At 38.8% G+C, this 19,627-nt stretch overlaps 1 protein-coding gene across 1 annotated transcript in view; it reads left to right on the top strand.

Annotated features, from left to right (window-relative positions):
- The window catches only part of Morc1 (MORC family CW-type zinc finger 1), a gene marked incomplete at its 3' end in the record, with an annotated part of 77,890 nt that overhangs the window by 24,481 nt on the left and 33,782 nt on the right, over window positions 1-19,627 (top strand). The window contains exons 5-8 of the mRNA XM_004648428.1: window positions 5,743-5,833; window positions 6,461-6,569; window positions 9,349-9,508; window positions 11,298-11,403. Of these exons, the coding sequence (XP_004648485.1) occupies window positions 5,743-5,833; window positions 6,461-6,569; window positions 9,349-9,508; window positions 11,298-11,403 (466 nt within the window). The remainder of the gene's footprint in view (window positions 1-5,742; window positions 5,834-6,460; window positions 6,570-9,348; window positions 9,509-11,297; window positions 11,404-19,627) is intronic.

Genomic DNA, 19,627 nt, shown 5'->3' with positions numbered 1-19,627 from the left:
TACCTTAGCACCAGGTTCAGATCCATGAAGTTCAGATTCCTCCAGGTGGGTGTTGCTTGGATCTGGCTGGGCTCTGGGTGCTGTGCTCCACTCCTTTCTGCTGCAGCCATTGGAGTTGAACCCTTTGTGTCACTCTGGCAAGATGTTCTGCTCCTGAATCAGCTGGGTGGGTCTTGCCTGTAGCCTCTTTGCAGGGAGTTCTGCTGAAGGGTTCTACGCTAGGCCTGCAATCTGGGTCTATTCAGGATCCGCGGGCTTGGATGGTCTCACTCACACACCGGGCCTGCGTTTCTGCTATTGATTTTTGAATGCTGATTTTATATCCTGCTACACTATTGAGTTTGGTTATTCAATCTACAAGTCTTTTGGTGGAGTTTTTGGTACCTTCTATGTTGAGTATCATGTCATCTGTGAATAATGATGATTTCACTCCTTCCTTTCCAATCATTTCTTTTATTCCTCTCTCTTGTCTAATTTCTCTGGCTAATGTTTCCAGAACTACATTGAATGGGAGTGATGAGAGTGTACATCTTTGTCTTGCTCCAGTTTTTAAAATGAAAGCTTTCAGTTTTTCTTCATTTAGCTGGCTGTTGGTTTGTCATAGATGGCTTTTATCATGTTGAGGTAAAGACCATCTATTCTGATTTTCTACAGTGCTTTCATCATGAATGAGTGTTGGACTTTGGCAAAAGATTTCTGTGCACCTATTGAAATGATCATGTGATTTTTGTCTTTGGCTCTGTTGATGTGGTGTGCTTTGTTCATTGATTTGCATATATTGAGCCATTTCTGCATTCCTGGGATGAATCCCACTTGGTTGTGAAGTATAATTTTCTTGATGATGTGCTGCATTCTGTTTGCTAGAATTTTATTGAGGGTTTTTGCATCTATGTTCATTAAAGAGATAGGCCAATAGTTCTCTTTTTCGTTTGGGTCTTTTTCTGGTTTTGGTAACAGAGTAATCTTTGCCTCCAGGAATGAAGTTTGGAGAATTGTTCTCCTTTCAATTTCATTAAAGAGTTTGAGAAAAGTTGGCATTAGGTCCTCTCTAAATTTCTTGTAGAATTCAGCTGTGCATCCATTAGAACCTGGGCTTTTCTTTGTTGGTAGGTTTTTGATTATATTTTAATTTCTTCACTCATATTGGGTTATTCAGATTTTTATGCCTTCTTGGTTCAGTTTTATGAATTTATATGTATCTAATAATCTGTCCATTTCTTCTGTGTTTTGCATCCTGGGAAAGTAAAAATTGTGAAAGCAGATATTGATGATCTGAATTTTTGTAAGATCTATTGATTTTTCCCTTTTTCATTCCTTATTGCACGAATATGAAATTTTTCTCTCCTTATTTTGGAAAAGGTTGGCTAGGGCTTTATCAGTTTTATTTAATCTTTCAAAGAACCAACTTTTTGATTCATTCTTTGTGTTTTCTTTTTCTCCATTCAATTAATTTTTGCTCTGATCTTTATAATTTCTATCTCCTTTGGATGTTAGGCTTCACTTGCTTTTCTTTCTCTAAAAGCTTGAGATGGTTTATTTGGGCTCATTATGTTTTCTTGATGTAAGAATTTACCACTAAACATTTCCCTCTTAATGACAGCTTTGATATCATTGTGTAGGTTCTGGTTAAGTTACATCTTCATGTTTGTTTGTAAATACTGTTTGTTTCTTTAATTTCATATGTGAACCATTGATTGTTCATGGAGGTTTTATTTAAATTCCATGTGTTTATGGAGTTTTTGATGTTTCTTGCATCAATAACTTCCTGTTTCATTGTGCTATGGTCAGATGATATGCATGGGATAATTTCATTTCTTTTGCATTTTCTTAAGCAAGCCAGCTATGCTAGTATTCCTTCTTTAGATGTGATGAACAATTCATTCATGGTTTTTGTTATTTCTTTTTTTTTTTTCCTGAGAGACTATTTCTGATCTGCTTTATTCTATAGCCTGATTCAGGGCTGGGGAGATAGCTCAGTGAAATAAGTATCTGATTGGCAAGTGCAAGGTCCTCAGTACAGGAAGGCAGGGGAAAGGGCCCATCTATAGCTTGATGCCATTGTTTCTTTACTTCCAGTTACTATCATTTCAGAAATTTAAGGTGTGTGACTTCCAAGTTCTTCTATGTTCTTGTCTCCTCGACTTGTTCTGGCTGGGCTGGACATCTGAGCTTGTCTTTTGCTCCTTTGTCTTGACATGTTTGAAGCTCCTAGTGTTCACCTGGGCTCAGCAGTGATGGAAGGACAGCATGCGAGTCAGCAAGGCTCCTGAAACAGTGGGTGGGGAGTGAGGTGGGCTCACCAGAGCTCCCACTTTGTGGGGTTCAGCGTGGCTTCTCCCATGGTGAAGGGGAGTGATGAGCCACAGCTCAGAAGGCTCTGAGGATGTTGTGGCCTGGGCAAAGTTCCTCAAGGTTCTCGTGATGGCAGGCATACAGGATAGGGCTCACCAAGTCTCCTGTGACTTGTGTGTGTGTTTGTGTGGGGCAGGCTAAAGCTCAACAGAAGTCCTGAGATGGTAGCGAGATGCAGCATGACTCATCAGGTCCCCATAACTGTCTGATGTCCGCCTGCCTTCTGTGGAGGTGAGATAGGTTGCTACCCTGAATTCTTAAATTAAATGGCAGACTATGCATGATATCATCTAAAGGAATTCCTTTAAAAAACAAATGTATAGTCTTTATGTACTGCAAACATTTATAAATAAAAATATTAACTAGAAAATAAAGAAGTAAGTCTTTTTTTATTATTTTTTTAATTTTATGTATTTGGTACAGGGTCTCACCATGCAGATGGGACTCATAGTGATCTTCCTGCTTTCTGCCTCCCCAGTGCTGGGATAACAGGCATGTGCCACCACACCCAGACTTGGTCCCTGGTTCATTGTGCCCAGGGGTGGAGCTGGTGTGGCATACAGGGTAGGGCTGGCATGGTAGATCATACTGGGGATTGAACCCCAGTCCCTTCACTTGCCTAAGTAGGTGCTTAGGCTGCTGAGCTATCTCACTGGCCCCTGTAGATCTTTGTATTGGTTATGGAAAAACAGAATGAAAAGAAAATCCACAAATATTCAAGCCTTCAGAAACAACTCATACCTTAGTTGATAACATAAGGCTCCTGACTTAGCATAGTCAAGTTAAATTTCTTTGATTTTGCCATGGCACCAATGTAGTTTGCATCCAGCAGGAGCTTTTCATTTTGATCTTGACCTTTCAATAACCAAGATCCTCTGGTACTACACACCATTCTGGCACAGGGAGTGGCAGCAGCTCCAGCTCCGTGTTCACCTGGGCTCAGCAGCGATGAAAGGAGGACAGCATGTGGGTCAGCAAGGCTCCTGCAACAGTGGGTAGGGAATGAGGTGGGCTCACCAGAGCTAAGGTCCTGAGTTTGGTCCCCAATATAAAAAAAAAGGAAAAATAAAATATCAGAAGTTGAAAATGAATGTAGTAACTGCCAAACTGCCAAACTGCCCTTCTGACTACCAGGATACCCTTCTGCCATGCCCAGCCTCAGTAGGCTGCTTTGGCAGCCCTGTGATGTTGAGGATTAGGCCACACTCTAGATCACACTGTTGGGCAGTTTGACAGTTTTTACATTCATTTTCAACTTCTGATATTTTATTTTTCCTTTTTTTTTTATACCGAGGACCAAACTCAGGACCTTACACTTGCTAGGCAGGTGCTAATACAAATGAACTAAATTAACAATAGAAATCAAGTAGAATTAAAAAAAGATGTTTCTTTTAGAGGACTGAAAATAGAGTTTATCTGCTGCCTAGACTGAGATTCATTTTGACCTAGAGATGATGTTGATAGTAACTTCCTATTACAGTTTGTGTCTAGTTATTCCCTCAAAGCCTCTTGTAGTTATAGATTGGCTTCTGGAGTTTGTGATTTTTTTTTTTTTTCTTTTTGGTGGAACCAGGGATTGAACTCAGGCCCTTGTGCTTGCCAGGCAAGTGCATATTCTACTGAGCCATCTCCCCAGCCCTATAGTGATTGATTCTTGATCCAGTGCTGAGATGATGGATGTGAGTGCCCTGGGGCAGATACTCTGCATTACAGTGTAAGGAGAGGAGAGAGGCTGGCTAGCTGCTAGAGCTGCTGCCACTTGCTTTGCCAGAATGGTGTGTGGTACCAGGGGATTAAACCTGGATCCTTGCAATTGCCAGACAGGCACTTAGACTAGCAAGCTATCTCCCAGCCCAGGTCATAAAGATTTGTACCACTAGTTTAAACCCTTACTCAGGGACACATAAAATTAAGAAGGACAGAAGAGTTACTGCTCTGATATTACCAGGGGAAAATGACTAATTTGTTCAGGCTTTCAGAATCATTGTCATGATCTTTCCAGGATGTTTCAAAACTCTAGGCAGGCATCCTCTGGATTTCAAAATATACTGATCTCATATGTGGACATATGAGAACTTGTACTGTAATGTCATGTAACTCAGAAGTGTCCCAAATTTTCTGATCAAGGAGATTATGGGGCCAAAGAGGAAAGTGATCAGTGATGTAGAGTGTGCCTAAGGAGAGTCACATGGAGAGAAAACATTCCCTCAGGCTTTCACAGAGAGCACATTGGCCAAGCAATGGCCGTGACTCATTCACATGGCTGACACTGACAAAGGTTCTACAATCTGAGGTACAGGGTCTCAGCATAAATCCTGAGAGGATTTCACTGACCTTATCAGACCCAAAAGCTACAATTCTTGTTGCATAGGTCTTGCTTTATCTTGGTCTTAACCATCCAGCAGAAAAGTATAAAAATGACGTATAAGAAGTAAAACCATGCTGTTATGTTGAGCTGTAGGGGACTCAGGTCAACAATTTCTGACATTGCCAGTGAAGTGGAAGACCCAATACTATTATGGGCTACTGGACTCTTAGAATATTTTGCTGAGTTAACACACCTATAATAGTCAAATAATGGAACTAAACAAAAAAAGGGGATATAGATGAATGTCCATTTTGTATCTGTGTATTCAAAATGGTTAGGATAGATATACAGTTACATTCTCTTAACGAATAGAGGGATTTGTTCTAATAGTGTTTGTAAATAGGATATCATGTCTGCATCTTGTACAGCAAGTAACCACTAAGAAGAGAATTTACAATGTGTTAATTATTGAAACTGTCCTACCAATTTGATTTGAAACTGCCTCATTGCTATTTGTTTCTCAATAAAATTATGGAGAAAAGAAAAAAGAATATACTCCAGAACCAAGGATAATCTGGCCCCTTGCCAAGTTGGCCACCAAAACTGGGTGTGGTGTTGCACACCTGTAATCCCAATGCTGAGGAGGCTGAGATAGGAGGATCACTATGAGTCTGAGCTGCATAGTGACACCCTGCACAAAATAAATAAATAAAGGATTAAAAAATCATTATGACCCTTATAATTTCTTCATACTTATTAAGTGCCAAATATTTTTTCCAGAGCCTCACAAATATATAATTTCATTTAATTCATATCTATTTATCTTCATCAACAGCTTTGTGATGTGTTAGCATTTTCCTTTCAGACAAGAAAATTAAGGCTCAGAATTTTAAACTCTACCCATAGTCACTTGATTAAGTCTGTCCCAACTCCATCAATGTCACACCATTGAGATCCTTGCCAGAAATTGTGCATCCTGATATGAACCCTTGACTCTGGGCTGGGCTTGTCCAAATGCCCTGAGATATGTCATAAACTCAAATACTCTTCCTAACCACTTTGAATGTCATTGTCAATTACAGAGGAAGCTTCATACATAATTAACTTTGGAATACACAAGAAACACTCACCCACCTTGAAGTTCATTGGGCAGTATGGCAACGGTCTTAAAAGGTAGGTATTTTCCCCCCTTAATGCATGCATTATTGACACTGGAAACAGTATTAAAGGCAATGTTACACAGAATGAGCCAAACTATAAGACTTAAAAACAGTGTAAACTTGTGGAGAGGTTCTATGTTGTTCTAGAATCTCCACACCCATAACTGACTTGATTCATGAAACATTTTAAAAAGTAATTCTCATATACAGTCCAGGTGAATTTTCTCACAGAAATTTCTGAAGTGTATTTTTCAAACTTTATTGCATCTGTACATTCTTTTGTTTTTCAAACCATCCTGTAGCCTAAATGTTGTAACTACAGCTTTGTCTAGCTTGTCTCAATAAGAAGGGAGGCCTGAGGCCCACCTGTGGTCCCACAAGGTGCAGTGATTGTTCTTCTTAACCTGGGATGGAACCTGATCTCAGTAGCACTGTCTGGAGCAAGAGTGAGGCTGGATCCACTCCATTTCTTCAGTGCTACTTTGAGAAGTAAGATCATGATTGTGCCCCTTGGTGGTAGGTCAGTAAGGCAGGTTGTTGAAAAGAGTTGCCCATTACAGGACACCTAGCCATGCCTCCTTATTTTTCTTACTTTTGCTATCTGGGGTATAAATCATTATATTCTTTGTCTTCCATATAGTGGGTCCATGAGAATTGGAAAAGACTTCATCCTTTTTACAAAGAAGGAAGAGACAATGACCTGTGTGCTTTTCTCTCAGACGTTCTGTGAAGAAGAAGGTCTGAGTGAGGTAAGATTTGGGCCAGTGTCACTTCCTTTATCCTTCAGGGACCCACTGAAGCCCATCTGGCTGTCACGAAGTTTTCAGCCTTGTCACAAACCAAAGCAGAATCATATGAATTAAATAGATGACAGAGATATGCTGTTGGAAAAGAGTACTCTTCAGTGAGTGTGTGGAGCTGTTATTACCAAATGGTTAAAAGCAGTGATAGAGCTGGGAGGTTAGAGAGCCATGAAGGCCAAAATGCCTATTTATTTTCTTTTTCTTCACTTCTCATACATGCACAGCCTTCTGGCCCCCTTTACTCCCAAGACAGTGCTCTCATAATTTTGCTTAGGTCAGTGTTCAGTAGATACACTGTGAAAACAGTTCACACTGTGTTACATCTTAAGTGACTTTAGTTTATTTGTGGCTTTTTATTTCTTCTAGAATTCATAACAGACTGCCCAGCTGTCCTTTCCACTACTACTGAATGTTTTCCTGGTTTTCTGTATTTAGTGACTCAGATCATCTCAGTTTCCAACTGTTCTTCCCATGAACATCATTTTCCTGATAACTCTGCTCCAGAGCCTCTTGTGCTGCAGCTTGCGCCCCTGCTTTCTGAGGCTGGCACTTAGGGGTCATTCTGCATCTGGCCCTGCTGTCATTGTCTGTCAGATCTCAGATCCCAGTGCTCTTCTTTCACAGCTTGCTCCCATCTCTTGACGTGTTCTGTAGCTACTGCTGCTTCTTTTTATTTTCTTTTGTATTTAGGGTAGGGCCTACAGGATCTACAGGGTCTCACTACACAGATCGGACTCATAGTGATTCTCCTGCCTTCAGCCTCGCAAGTGCTGGGATTACCAGTGTGTGCCACCATGCCCAGTCTCAATTGCCTTCTCAGCACACCCAGGATCGGGGCTGGCATGGCATGTAGCTACTGCTTGAACAAGAGTGCAGGCAGCACACTATTATGAGGCCCCACATTCATTACAGTGTTCTTGTCTCATCTCAAATTGGCTTGGTGTTGTTTCTACGGTAGAACGCATTTTTCCTTCAAAATTTTGAAGATGTTGCTCCATGATCTAGTTTGTAGTGTTGTTATTAAGAAATCTAAATTTCTTTGAATTTTATTCCCTTGTTTTGCATGTGGTCCATTCTTGTCTTTCCTCTTTCTGCTTTTTAAAAAAATTTTATTTATTTATTTATGTGTGTGTGTGTGGCTAGCTCAGCCCACCAGGGGGCGGGGCTGGCTGGCATGTGGTGCTGGGGGATTGAACCGCGGTCCCTGTATTTTGCTAAGCTTGTTCTAAGTAGGTGCTTTAGACCACTGAGCCATCTCACCAGCCCCTCTCTCTCTACTTTTTGAAGGTCAAAAGAGCCTCCTTTCTTTCTAGTACTGTGATTTCAGCATGTTACCTATTCAGTCTATTTATAGGTGTACATTGAGCATGTGGCAGTGCTGAGATATATGGAAACTCATTCTGTAACTCCCATGTGGAATTATGTAACCTGGACAATTTGCTTGTATCTATATTCTTTTTTTTTTTTTTCTCTTGCAACTTCTGAGTTTTAGTTCTTGGACTTCTGAAAAATGTTATTTTCTTCTTTTTTTTCCTTTTATTTTCTGTTCTTTGTCCTTCTGTTTTGTTTTCTGGAAGATTTTCCAACATTTATCCTGCAATTCTTCCATGAACTTCTTTTCCTATATTCCTATTTTTAATTTCCAAGAAGGATATTTTTATTCTCTCAGTGATACTTTTTCAAGATATATCGTTTTGCTTCATACATACAGTATTCTGTCATATCAGCTTCAGGGTGTTAACAGTGACTTTTTATTTTTCTTTGACATTTTCATCTTCCTTGTATGATTTCTATTTCCACTGAATTGTTTTATTTATTTTTGTTTATGTGGTTTCTGTTTATTATATCAGATTTTTTTTTAGATGACTGTTAGTCCAGAGCACTTATATTAGTCCAATAAAATGTCGATTGAATGTCCCAAGAGTGTGGGATTGGCAGCTCTTATTGCACCAATTAGGTAGTCCAACAAGCTGACTGGGATTGTGTGGGATGGCTCTTAGTGCTCTTTTCTTTAGGCTTTTCCTTCTGGACTGGTCAGGTTTCCTGCAGTCTTCTGCCAGAATACCAAGCTGCCAGCCTTTTTGGGAAGCAGATGAGAAAAGACATGGAAGTTCTCAGCCTCCACCACATCCACTCTCCCTCCATCCCTCTCGTCTCAGTAAAGTCCCACTGATGACAGGCCTGTATGTCTGTTGCTCCAGAAACCCACTGCGCCGCTCCTCCCAGAGAGCAAGTCCAAGGATTTGGAGAGGGCAAGGAGCTGCTGCCTGATGGGGGTCTGAGGCTGCTTCTAGCTCTGTGCTTTCAATCTGAATTTTAAATCAGGCTGGCTCCTTCTTTTCTGGCTGGGGGCCTTGGGTTGTGCTTCTTGGTATGCTGTCATCTACTTGTCAACTTCTAAAGTGCTGATAGGGTTGTTTTCTCTGCCATTCCCCCATCTTCCAAGGGGGGATCAGAGACAGACTCCATCTGTCCCCACATTCCACAACGGAGTACTTTAAAATGAAACCCTGCGTATACATGCTGGTTGCCTGTCTTTTCTTTATAAAATTAGAATATATTATGGGAGAAAATAAATCTTTAATGTTGCATTTTGAAATGTAAATGAAAAGTAGAATTAATCCACTGTATTTTTCACTTAAATTTTAAAACAGAGTTCATAAGATAGGACAAAAAGATAATGGCACTTATGTGTTTCATAGCAAATTCACTTTTTTAAACATAGGTTGTAGTTCCAATGCCTTCGTGGTTAACAAAAACCAGAGAGTCTCTCACAGATGATCCCCAAAAGTTCTCAACAGAGCTGTCCGTAATTTATAAATTCTCTCCATTTCAAAATGAAGCGGAACTGATGCAGCAGTTTGACGTGATCTATGGAAAATGTGGTAAGACCATAAAAATTCTAAAATTTTGATAGGAGCACTTGTATTAGTGTTTTCTGAAGGACACAGTATATTTTCATATTTTTTATTGATAATCTCACATGGAGGCAGTCATTCATTTTGTCAATGTGAGTTTTAAGAGAATCTAAGCATGAGTTACTGGAAAGGTTTGTGCTTACAAGAGTTTGGTGACACCAAATGAAAAGAGGAAGGCAGGTGCTCTGACTGCAGTGACTTCTCCACTCCCTGCACCATGTCGCGGGGTTAAGAGATGCCTATTGCAGCATCCGAGATTGTGTGATACCAACTAATGGCAAAGTTAGCAACTTCTACACTAATAGCTCTGTTTCTGAGGCAGCGTTAACAGAATCTTTGTCAACATTTTCCTCTCAGGTTGATAGATCTTCCCCTTTCTTTGTTTCTGCCTATTTTTGCCACGACACGTACAATGCACTGTGTCCCCTGACTTTTACCAGTCTCGATTTTGTCCAGACTGCTACCATTTTCATATCCAGAGGCACAAGAAATATGCTTTTGAGAAAGCTGGGCACACTCTGCTTCCTGTGACTTGGACTTATGTTAAGCTTGTTGTAAAACTTTAAGGAATTTGTTTTAGGCTTGACTTGCTTTACCTCCAACATTTCTTCTCTGGTGGGCGTGTTCCAAAAAACAATGTTTGAAGTCACCATTTGTTCTTTGTCATACAGGAACAATAATGGCATTTTATTGACAATATACTTTTTGACAATATATTTTAAAGCAATTTAATGTCACCTTTTAGTTGACTTTAATTATAAAATATATAGACATTAGTGAATAGTTTCTTATTCCCTGATTACTTTTCCAAATACTTTCTAAAACTGAAGTCAATTTAATTCTCAAAAAAATTTATATGTGGCAAGCCTTCCTTAAATTCTGTTGCATAGTTTAGAAAAATAGCTTTAGAGGGATTAGAAAATTTAAGTGAGATCACTATATTAATGAGTAATTATACATAATTTAGACACAGGCATTTGAACTCCAAAGCTTATGTTCTTAGCCACTGTGCTGTTTTCCCACCAAAAGTATAAATTGTTTTTTAAAAGTTTTTAGGCTGTCCTATTTTTTATTCCTATCAATGAGCTTTATAAATAATTTGAAGTCTTTTATCAACTGTTCTTTGGAGCAGGGGCCATCAAATCAGGCCACAGGTCATTCTTGTTTTCATTAAAAAAGTTTAATTGGAACACAGTGACATTCATTTATTTATATACTCTCTATGGCTGCTTATATGTTAAACAGGCAGAGTTGAATTGCGTGTAATTATGATAGACACCGTATAGCCTGCAAAGTCTGAAATATTTACTATCCGGCCTTTTGCAGAGAAAGTTTGCCAGTACCAGCCATGAAGTCTAGAAGCAATACTTTATATTTTTACAGTTTTCAAATGTCATCTTTCTTCTTTATGCATCGATTTCAGTTCTACTGATGAGAGCTTTGCCTATAATACAAACCTGGCTCAGGCCCCGAACAATTTTCATGATGCAAATTATGAAAAAAAATGCCAGAATTTGAAAGGCTTATAATGAGTTGAATAGTAATAAAAAACACTATGTTATAAAAACTCTTTGGCAGACAACAGCGTCTGCTGGAAGATATGTATTTTGGAACATATCCAAACATATTATTTACTGAGGTGCAAAAGAACATTTTATCGATAACAAACTCAGTACCATAGATGAGGTGTTAGCCCAATGTGTAGCATTTCGTGTGTTTAAGATACTGACATATCCAGTATCTACTTTTCTGTCAGGTACTTTGTTGGTTATTTATAACTTGAAACTTCTGCTTAATGGAGAACCAGAGTTGGATGTTAAAACTGACAAGGAAGATATTCTGATGGCTGGGGATCTTGAAGGGTGAGTAATGTGTGTGTTTGAAGATTGCCCTTGTGTAATGGCAGGAAACTAGAGTAGGAGCCCTGCAGCTTGGCTTCCAGGTCCTCAGGCCTTGGGCCTTTCCACGTGGACAGTTCATCTTACCAGTTACAGAAAACTCAGTTATGCCTGTGGTTCCCTGTGTCTAGGCCTCATTGATCTGGGAAGCTTTTTAGAGTACAGACAGCACCTTGGATGTCATCAAGACTTACAGAGTCAGAATCTTCAGATATTAAGCCTGGAACTCACTAGTTTTCAAATGTTTCCCAGCTGACACATAGGTACTAGCATACGTGGGCATTATTGAATTGTGAGACTTTGGAAGATGTTTAATATCACAACTCATTTTGTATGGATACTACAGTGAAAAGAGATCATTGTTTATTACAGATCATCAAAAAAGACATTAGTGTGGCTATAACTATTGTGTGAAATGAAAAGAAATATGGCCAGATGGAAAATATGTGCTCTGTCTAGAATGTCCCTGTGAATGCCCACTTGCAGTCTGTTGCCAAGTTGATGCATTCATTCTTCTTAACCGGGAGGGAAACAGTGATGGGCAGTGAGATGCCTCAGTGAAAAGGTGAGAAAGGATGAAATAATAACAAGAGCTAAGTTTCTCTCTGATGACTCTTTAAAAAGGATGAGCTTCTTAGTTTGTAAGTTTCCTAGGGTCAGACTCTAAGGCGAAAAGAGATTCTACTAATCAAAAAAAATCTGATTCATTTAGATACCATTATAGAAATATAAGTATCACTAATATGAGTGACACATTTATTTATTAATCTTTTTTATGTATTTGGTACAGGGTCTCACTACACAGTTCAGACTCCTAGTGATCCTCCTGCTTTCAGCCTCCCCAGTGCTAGGATTCCAGGCCTATGCCACCACATCTGGTCTCAGTGGCTGGCTCAGTGTGCTGGGGGGCGGGTCCAGTGTGGCATGTAGTGCCAGAGTTTGAACTCCCATCCCTGCACTTGCCTAAGCAGGTGCTTAGTCTGCTGAGTTATCTCATCAGGCCTAACTATTTAATCTTAAATCTTCTGTTAGCCAGGTTATGAAAATGATAAAGAAGCAGATAAAATTAACATTAATAATGTTTTTGGCAGAACCAGGTTCTGAACTCAGGCCCTTGCGCTTGCAAGGGAAGCATTTATTCTACTGAGCCATCTCCCCAGCCCAATAATGTTTTAATTTAATCTAGCATATCCAAAGTATTATCATCTGTTTCAACCTGAAAAAAATTAGTATTTTAATTTTTCTCCCAACTAAGTAAGTCTTTGAATCCAGCATGTGCTTTGCACATAGTGTAAGAGGATTTCTGCACCAGCTCAGCAGCCAGTTGTAGGCAGCAGTTACCGTACTGGACAGAAAGATTTCAGATTAAGGTATCGAAACCCCAGAAAACAGAACAACTTAACAGAGTTTTCTTTTGCCTTTGAGGAGAAATTTGGAAAGTTCCTTGCACAGTTAGACAATTTGATGTGTGATAACATAATTTTAGATTATTTTTTTCTACTTTTTTGAAATGCAGATTTTCTTTCCCTGTGTTCCAACAGGTAAAATTCCAAACATGCACCGATGAGCTATCTTTGATTCTCAGGTGCTGTTGTTGTTGTGCAAATGCTCGAGACCCTGCTGCCAGTGTTAATAGACCAATATCAGGAAAAGGCCCAAGGTTGTTCCTGATTGCCGCTTCCCTGTCTTCCTCACTTTCCACTGCATCAGCCCTTCTGCTTAACTGTGGGCTCCCAGATGACATTTCACGTGACTTAAAAGCTCTGAATACAAATTTTCCAGTGGTTATCTGTTAGAGTACCTTGGCATTTCACCATTGTCATCTCCAAATAATGTATATTGTTAGAGGAATAATTTGACAGTTGCATTTTAGGAAAACATTCTTGCCATTTGCAGATTGCTTAGTGAAACCAGAAACATCTCAAGCCGTCCAGGCTGTTAATTGCAAAATACAGACAGTGAATCATACCTGGAACACGTACCATTTCATTTTGGAAAATTGCCGGTGGAGGAGTTTTTACATTGTGTTTTCAGAAGTTTTTCATAGTTTAAACATAAGGTTTTTAAAGAAAGGATAGGAGATATAATTTGTACACCACAAATGCTATGGTGCTGATACCTTGGAGGTGCCGGGACAGAGCACCAGCATCTCCTTCTTAAGGGCAGTGACATCATTGTGTTTTTTTCTTCTAAAAGGTTGCGCCTCTAGATCTACTTCATGGTTAGTGCTGATTGGCCATCTTCCTCTCCATTTATGTATTTGATTTATAAAAAAAGTGTCACACAGTTGCAAAGTAGCATAACACACATGGAATGGATATTGGCTTCTGATATTGACTCCCAATTTCTCCTCATTAAAAGAATAGAAGAGACAATTCCTTGGGCTTGAAGAACACTTGTTCTACTCCATGAGGGACTTTTTTCTGAGTCTTCCTTCACTTCGTGGTTTGTAATCATAAGTCCTCTACCACAACTTTCCTCCTGGTTATTACATCGATTTATAGCTTCTGGGAAGGGGATTACAGCTATCCAAAGTAAAACTCAAATCTTGAAACTCATGTAATCTGGGAACTATGCAAACTTAGTTTAGTCCTGCCGATTCTGAAAATAATTTTCTGGGTAGCTTTAAGTTTTAAGTTTAAAAATAAACTTAAAGTTTAAATTTCATTAAATAGAATGATGGAAATTTAAACTTAAAGCTTTTACTGACCTCAGAAAATAATTTTTTTATGTTTTACTTTTCCCCTTTTTATTTAGTGTAAATTCTGTGGCTTCCTAATGGCCCCTTGAACTTCTTTGACATAATTTATGTAGCTGTTTCTGTATTTTTGGATAGGAGCGTTGCTCCTAGGGCTTCACGCTGTTCGTGCATAATGCTGAAATGAATATATTTAAGTTAGTACTTTTTCATTTGAATTATTTCATGAGAAATTCTCATATAGCAAACTATTGAATCAAGAATCTATACTTTCACATAGTTTCAGTATTTGATACTGGTGTAGGACTCAAAATCCTTTCTCACTCTGCTTTTCTGAGGTTCTCAATCAGTATTTAGACAGAGGCAAGGCCTTCTTTCACAATGACAATAGCCTCATGAAAATTTCATTAAGAATGATGTTTTTAAGGATCACACCATGGTATCAAGTGAGTTGGCAGATCAATCTAAAGAAGGTCTGTTTTTACTTAAACTTCTAATAAGCTTTGTAGATACAGTAATACTCATTGGAACTCCAGAATGCAAGTGATGCATAAATTTTCACAGGATGTGTACTGGATTTGGAATGATGAATCTGGTACTAAAGAGGGCCAGGGAAGTTTCCACAGTTCTAGGTTAAACGCAGAAAGTGGGCTGTGTTTGTAGGAGATGAATCAGCTTAAATTACACGGTTTGTTAAACTTAGGCAAAGTTCCCTGGCAGAGAAGAAATCATGAAGACTTCATTTTAAAAAAAAATGAAGGAAAATTAAGAAAATATAATAACAGAGGGAAGATGCTGAGCATATGGAATATTGAAGAGAACAAAATCTGACTGCTAATAAAAACTGAGATGTTTCTGGAGAAATGGACTGTGTACTAATTTATGCTATGGTAATTTTTGAAACAGTGGACCAAGTCCCACATCTCAGATCTTTGTAGATTTTTCTACCCATCAAGCTGTGTATGTGGTTTTATTTCTGTCTCTTTGAAGTAATCTATTGTGCGAAACAAAATCTTTTAGTGTCTTCTCTCCTTCTTCCTGGCACCTGTTAGAAACCTTCAACCACAATGATTAAATCACAATGATTAAGTGATTTTAATCACACATGATTTTTTTAAATTTTAGTACAGGGGTCTATGGGGTCTCACTATGTAAATCAGACTCACAGTGATTCTCCTGTTTTCATCTTCCCAAGCGCTGGGATTACAGGTGGGCACCACCACGCCATCTCAATAACCATCTCAGCATGTCCTGGGCACTTTGGGGATCAAATCCTGGCCACTGCGCTCTGCCTAAGCAGGCGCTTTAGTCAGCCGAGCTATCTGGCTGGCCCTTATACAGAGATGATTAAAATTTGCAGTCCTTTCCGAAAGTTTGAGTGCAGCAGGAATGAGTCAGTTGAACTCGACAGAGCTTGAAGAGCATCAATGTCCCTCACCACACCTTTGTAACTCTACCTTTGGTGCACAGCGATTGCCCTATAGGTACCACATACAGGACTGCAGTTCTAAAATTCACATGTTTTAGATTGCATTCCTGTTTTGCACTTCATCCACAGGACCCAGAATTCTTTCTATGAACTTAAGTGGAGAATTAGAACCTGGTTGTTTGTGTTTGAAGCATATCACATAGGTGTGCCGTAGGGCCGTGGACCTGAGCACTCGCTGCGTTTCCTCTCTCACCTTGACCATCCTTTGTTTGTGTGCTGGCCCAGGACCTGCTCCAGGGGCGTGAAGTGAGTCAGTGACGTGAGGCTCATGGAAGCAGCGGCCGTCAGCACACAAATACTACTTACTGAACAGTGTTCAGCGGTACACCCATGTGGAAATCAGCCAGAGATTCCTCTGAAAACTAGCACTGCAGGTTCCATTCAGCCCAGGTTTCTCCCTTGTTGGTATTTTTCTGAATTAAAATCATCAGAGCATGGTGATAAGTGTGTGCCCATTTAGAGAGGCACGGTTTGTAATAGGAAAGCTTAGAAACAGCCCGGATGCCCATGAACTGGTGAATGATATAAGAATTATTATACAATGGAGTACTACTCTGACATAAAGAAGGAAAAGCTTGAGATACTTCTAGGTGAATGGATGCACCTGGAGGACACACTGTTACGTGATATGAACCAGAAACATACATTGAAATACAGCATTGTTTCTCTGATGTGAGAAATCTCAAGTGTAACAAGAACCAAAATGTGTCATAGGTGTTATGTAATCCAAGAAGAATGTTCAAATGAGGAGGGAAATGAGAGGGGAGGGAAGAATGAGAAAAGTAAAACATAAAAAAGAGAAGAGCTAGGGCCAGCCAAATAGCTCAGCAAATTAAAGCACCTGCTTAGGCAGACACAGGGCCAGGAGTTTGATTTCTAGGCCTTCTGTGCAGGTCCCACCCCTGGGGTGCACGGAGACAGTGATTGAGACTGGCTGTGGTGGCACGTGCCTGTAATCCCAGCTCTTGGGAGGCTGCACACTGTACAAGTCCAATCTATGCAGGGAGACCCTGTACACCCTGCACACCCTGTCCTAAATGAAAAAAAAGAAAAGAAAAGAAAAAGAAAAAAGAAAAACTGGAAATAAAGCCTTTATAAATAAAGAAAAGAGGGATTGAGCAGAGAGTAGAAGAAGGGAAAAAAAAGAATCCAGCTGTATCCCATCCAGGCACAGATCCCCTATGATGAGTGTCATCATTGTGTATACCTAAAATGTACCAATAAAAATCATTTCCTTAAAAAAAAAAGCCTTCCAACTTACATAATATGAAGACAGGGTCCCATTTCTTCCTTGTGCAGCTCCCTCAATCTCTTCTCCTCCTGTAGAAATTATTCTGCCGTTTGTGTTTTAAAGTATGTCTATGTAGAATTTTCAGTATCTGTCAGTTTATATTAGATCTTCCTTATTCTTTTTTCTTAACTTTTTATTTTGTTTGAATTTAATTATTCAAATTTTCTATGCTTTTGTTTCCTTCTTTTTGATTGCTGTTTTCCATAGCTGCATGTTGGTGTCTTCTACAATATTTATGGCTATATTTGTGTTTCTTGTATTTGTTAGTTTTTCCTATGTATGTTTTCTAAGTCATTAAATTTTGACATGAGTGATTTCAAGCATATATTTTATTCATATATAACATCTTGTGTCGTAGCAGATACTGCTGCTTGGTTTCTGCTTTGCTGAACGTTAACCTCTCTACTCACTTCCTCCTAACTTTTGTTAATCCACTCTCTGCCACAGCTTTATTTCCAAAAGTGCTACTTTGCCTTTAGTTTTTCTCTTATAAAGAGCTCATAACTACATTTTTAAAAATCAGCTTGAGTACTTTTATACATTACCTAATTTATATTTGTTGTGATGGTTGGGTTTACTCCAACAGCTTTTGTTTTTATGCTTTCTTTCTTTCTTTTTTTATTTTTTAAAATTTTTTAATAGATTGAAAATTGAAAATAAATTATTTACAAACATAAATGAATATAACAAAAATTGTCCAAAATAAAAATGAAGAAAAAATTTACAGATCAGTCATAATAGTTCACTGTCAAAACCAAGAAACTTATATTCGTATAATTAGAATTCTCAATTGCCTTGTTTCTTTTATTTGTGGTTCTCTTTTTCTCTCTTTTTAAAATTATTATTCCCTCTCTTCCCTTTTGTAAGAATGGTTGAAATGTGAATTTTTTTCTCCTGAGGAAGAGAGTTTTCTCTCCCTTTCAGTGGTTCAGAAATTGGTTGTTCCATTGCATTCTTGCCATGGTTTACTTTTTGCATTTTTATTAAGCATGTTTAAATTTAAAATTTTATTATCTACCTGTACTGCTAATTTTTGTTTATTTTATCTCACAAATAAGACAGCCTTACATGCTATCACTTTTCTCTTGCCTCAGTTCCTTGTTTTGGATCATTTTATCCAAGATTTCAATGACACAACTTTACAGTACATATCATGTCATATGTAAGCAGTTACTTAGAATAAATTATAAGATTTGCTTTTTTTGCATAACATACTTCCCACCCATTATATTTTTTGATAATACATATTTAATTAATTTTCTGTATCAGATCCTGAAGTGAGTTTTCATAGTCTGTGGAAAGTAAATGTTTGGAAGCTTTGTATGGGGTCTTTAATTTTCTTCTTCACACCAAAACTTGTTTAAATAGATTCAGAAATATAGGTTCAAAACAGTTTCTTTTAGAACTATTGCCCCTTTCACTTCTGGATTCTATGTTGTTGCTGAGAATTATGATGCAGACACAAGTATTGAATTTTTATAAATTTGTAAATTACCCATTTACTCCTTGGACAGCTTTGAAGAGTTTTTTCTTGATCGTCAGTGATTCCCACTGTGAGACTGCCACAGGTATTGTCCAAGGCCACTGTGGTCTCTTGCCTCAGGTATTGTAATAGTCTTCCCACTGGTGCAGCAATTTTTGTGCTTTTACCCTTGACCCTCTAAAAATAACTCCACCTTATTCCTCTGTAGAAATCAGAAAGATTTTGTAAATCCTTTCTGTATAGAAGTCTGCAATGACATCCCACCCCACTTGAGAGAAAGGCGCAGAGCGGGCAGTGTTCTGTAGCTGGCACCCTGATACGGTCAGCTGTCCTCCCTGTGATCAGATCTCCATCCCGGCCACCACCCTGACTGCCGCCACTGTGAAAGCCTCATTCATAACTTTGCTTGCATTTCACTGGGAAACTACTATGTATTCTTCCAGTCTGGCTTTGTCTTTGTTTTTCAAAAAATATTCCTCTACTTGTGGCATAATCTGCCAGTAGAGATTAATTGGATGGGCAAGAGGTCTTGATTGTCTGATGCCATATAATTTCTTCTGTGTAGAGTGTGCTATATACAGAATTGAAAAACAAGTGCATTAGATCATTGAATCTGAGCTTGCGGAAGCAAGTTGAACAGACTGTCGTTCTAGATTTGTAACCCCTTAGGTGGCTTAAATTCTGTTAAGAGAGCTGTTCTAGTGATACTTTACTTATAATTTCTGAACTTCTGTGTTATCATCTATACAATGAGCATCTACTATCTTCTACTTCATATGAGTATACAAAATAAGGCACAATATCTGGTATGTAGAAAAATCTCATGCATTTTACTTTTAATGCTCCCCCATCTGCTTTTTTTTCCTTTTAATTTTTATTTACTTATTTGATTCAAGATCTCCCTACACAGTTCAGACTCATAGTGATCCTCCTGTGTCAGCCTTCCCAGCACTGGGATTACAGGCATGTGCTACCACACCTGGTTTTGGGGCCAGCTCAGCGTGCTGAGGGGTTCCTGGGCTAGCACAGCATGCAGTACTGAGAATTGAACTCAGATCCTTGTGCTTACCAGGCAGGTGATTGGACCACTGAGCTATCTTCCCAGCCCCCATCTACTTTTTTTTTTTTTTTTTTTTGTTTTTAGGAAAAACTCATTGAGGTTGAAACCTGCTAGTGGATGTATGAAATGAGATAACTGCCATCTTTAATTAAAGGTTTTAGTTCCTT

The sequence above is a fragment of the Octodon degus genome, unplaced genomic scaffold (assembly GCF_000260255.1).
Source record: "Octodon degus isolate 3935 unplaced genomic scaffold, OctDeg1.0 scaffold00410, whole genome shotgun sequence".
NCBI classification, from domain to species: Eukaryota; Metazoa; Chordata; class Mammalia; order Rodentia; family Octodontidae; genus Octodon; species Octodon degus.
The sequence above is the reverse complement of the archived record's forward strand: the minus strand, read 5'-3'. Positions and strand labels throughout refer to the sequence as shown.